At 50.5% G+C, this 3,463-nt stretch overlaps 1 protein-coding gene across 1 annotated transcript; it reads right to left on the reverse strand.

Annotated features, from left to right (window-relative positions):
* Positions 1–2,539: 2,539 nt before the first annotated feature.
* On the reverse strand, positions 2,540–3,463 carry LOC309603253 (olfactory receptor 14A16-like; the record flags this gene model as incomplete). Its single annotated transcript, XM_082338141.1, has 1 exon — positions 2,540–3,463. The coding sequence occupies one exon, from the start codon at positions 3,461–3,463 to the stop codon at positions 2,540–2,542; it is 924 nt and encodes a 307-aa protein (XP_082194267.1).

The following is a 3,463-nucleotide window of genomic DNA, read 5'->3' on the forward strand; positions in this document are numbered from 1 at the left end:
CCCAGGAAGAGCCCTGAGCCATGCGGGAGGGACAGGATCTGCCTTCCCGGGGCCTGCGGATAAGGGCTTGGCCTTTCTGCTTCACAAAAGAAACCAAAGGCTTTGCTCAGCATTACAGCTGCCTGCACAGAGCCTTTGCCTGCCTGCAATCATGGCCTCCAATTACCTGCTCTAAGGAGTCCCTGGGGAGGCTTTGTCAGTAATGGTCCTCATGGGACTCATTAATGCTTCAGGGTACTTTGGGTTTGCTTCTGACTTGGACTTCTTGAGCAGTTTGTTCAGTCTCCTCTCCGTATCTGAGGTTCAAGGCCTCAGCCCCAAATACACCCTGGGGCTCATTAAAATACAGAAAGCCCTAACGAGCCCTGTCTCTTCCTGTGATTTTCTTCAGGTCTTCACGACTTGTACAGCTAATTAGAGAGGTTTCATAGTGGAGTTAAGGAGAAAGATTTCAAAGTGCATCTAATAAAAATGATTTTTTATTTTAAAGGATATTTTGTATTAATTCTGAGGTTAAAGAAGAGGTGATAGAAGCATTCTCCAGGTGTTAATGATCCAGAGTGTCTGCTCAGGAGGTCTGGACAGGTAGGAAAAGCAGCCCCTTGAGGTCTGAACACTGTATGGACAACTTTGCTCCTCACCTCCCAGAGCTCCCCATTTCTGACATTGGCCCCCTGGGACTTGCATCACTGTTCCTTGCATCAGACTTCTGCACTGATCTCTGCAGCTGGATGTCACAGCTCCATTGCACCATCTCCCACCTGCTCTCCTTCGAGAACTGGCTGCACACAGGCACAGAAGATTTTTTCCTATTTGCCATTAAAGAAAAGAAAAGCAGGATAAAGTTCCACAAACAATAAAACACACTCTGTAACCATATGCTCAGTCCAAGCTGCCTCTAAGGAGGTTGCCTTTCTACAAGGGATAACCTTATGAGAAATGCTTATAGATAGATAGGTGCAAACAGATAGATAGGGAAACAACTAAAGTGTTGGTTAAAGAGACAATTAGACTACTGAAAGACAGGCAAGCTTTGAACTCCCTGGGGCTTAAAGCAGCTGCATAGGTGAGAGGTATCTGAAGGAACAAAGACTAAGGGGAGGAGAAAACTGGAGAAAAATGGCAAGGGCCTTTGCCTAGGCAGTCTGCATCCACAAAGACGATTTTAGAAATGGCCACTCTATCAGGACAGGTGAAAGTGTATGAAAGACTAGAGAAACTAAATACACTGTATAACAGGCAGAATAGTGGTAATGGAGTTACAGGGGAAGGCTGGCATTTCTTTGAGTATCCCTTTTGAAAGGTCATGGGACTGGTGAAGTTCTTATGCGAGTGAGGACAAGCAAGTGCTGCACCCATCTTGGAAGGCAGCCAAAAGTGCAAGGCAGGGAAGCGCAGGCTGTACAAGCTCCCTTTGGTGAGGAGGGAGCCACTGAATGCCTCCTCATGGCTGACATTTCTGGACAGCTAAAAGAGAAGAACATGTCCAAAAGCAGTCAGCATGGACTCCCCAAGGGTAAATCATGCCTCGCCAGCCTGATTGCCTTCATGGTGAAGTAACTGTGCTGGTGCATGAGGGGAGAAGAGTGGCTGTCGTTTACCTGAGCTTCAGCAGGGCTCTTGGCGTGGTCTCCCTCAATAGCCTTCTACTCAAGTTAGGCCATTACAGCCTGGATGGACAGACAAACAGAGGGGCAAAACGCCAGTTGGATGCTGTGTGTGTGTGCCGCCGAGTGCATTCATGTTCCCGAGATGTGCTCTGTGCCTTGTGAAAGGTGAAAAATGCCGCCTTCTTCTCGAGGGCAATGTCACTGATGCTTGCAGAACCCCTTCTGACTGCACAGGGGAGATGCTCTGCAGGCCACCTCCTTTGATAGCATGCAATGAAAGGGACAGGCCAGAAAGCCAAGGAAGCGTGATGGAGCATTCGCAATGAAGCTGTCCACAGTGGGTGAGACCTAAGCCTTCAGCAACTGCCCCTTCATGATGGCAATGCTGTTATGGACGTCAGCTCTGTCACAGAAGCACCCACTGCTTGTCCCCTCCTGCTGGCACAAACTGCCACACACCAGGGCTATATCAAGCTGCCAGTGCTCTCAGGCCTTACACCAACAGAAGGGCTCAGAAGGAGAGAGTGGAAGAGGAAAGTGAGCAGCTCGGAAAGACCAAGTGCTGGTGCTGCCTGGCAGTGCTGCTGTGCCAGGGCTCTCTTCCCCTCCACCTCTGCACACAGGCACTGCCTCTGCAGCTCCAGAGGTGGTCTCAGTAAAGGACCTGGGACAAACAAGTCACTGCAGGGTCGTTTATTTTGTTTTAAATCACAGAGAGCACAGCTCGTCATTGCACAGTCTCTGGGTCACACAGGACAGGTAGATACTGGCTTAGGAATGGTATGAGTAATGGCATTGCTTTGTGGACAACATTATTGCAGCTAAGAAAAGCTAAAAACTAAACCTATCAAACTACCAAAGTCAGGCTGGTACTATAGTGCTTTACACTGTGAGTGATATACAGAATAAGATGGGCAGTTTATTGCTGCTTAAAGCCATCCAGTCATCAGCTTCCACACTGCATCCTTGAGCTCCTGGTTCCTCATGCTGTAGATGAGGGGGTTCACTGCTGGAGGCACCACCGAGTACAGCACTGCAACCACCAGATCCAGGGATGGAGAGGAGAAGGAGGGGGGCTTCAGGTAGGCAAACACTGCCGTGCTGATAAACAGGGAGACGACGGCCAGGTGAGGGAGGCACGTGGAAAAGGCTTTGTGCCGTCCCTGCTCAGAGGGGATCCTCAGCACGGCCCTGAAGATCTGCACATAGCACACCACAATGAAAACAAAGCAACCAAAGACTAAACAGGCACTAACCACAAGAAGCCCCACTTCCCTGAGGTAGGCATCTGAGCAGGAGAGCTTGAGGATCTGGGGCATTTCACAGAAGAACTGCTCCAGGACATTGCCTTGGCAGAGGGGTAGGGAAAATGTATTGGCAGTGTGCAGCACAGCATAGAGAAACCCAGTGCCCCAGGCAGCTGCTGCCATGTGGACACAAGCTCTGCTGCCCAGGAGGGTCCTGTAGTGCAGGGGTTTGCAGATGGCCACATAGCGGTCGTAGGCCATGGTGGTTAGAAGATAAAACTCTGCTGAAATGAAAAATACAAACACAAAGGCTTGAGCAGCACATCCCGAGTAGGAGATGTCCCTGGTGTCCCACAGGGAATTGGCCATGGCTTTGGGGAGAGTGGTGGAGATGGAGGCCAGGTCGAGGAGGGAGAGGTTGAAGAGGAAGAAGTACATGGGGGTGTGGAGGTGGTGGTCACAGGCTACGGCAGTGATGATGAGGCCGTTGCCCAGGAGGGCAGCCAGGTAGATGGCCAGGAAGAGGCAGAAGTGCAAGAGCTGCAGCTCCCGTGTGTCTGCCAATGCCAGGAGGAGGAACTGGGTGATGGAGCTTCCAGTGGACAT

Source organism: Platalea leucorodia, assembly GCF_965183815.1.
Source record: "Platalea leucorodia genome assembly, contig: HAP1_HAP1_SCAFFOLD_24, whole genome shotgun sequence".
Taxonomy (NCBI): Eukaryota; Metazoa; Chordata; class Aves; order Pelecaniformes; family Threskiornithidae; genus Platalea; species Platalea leucorodia.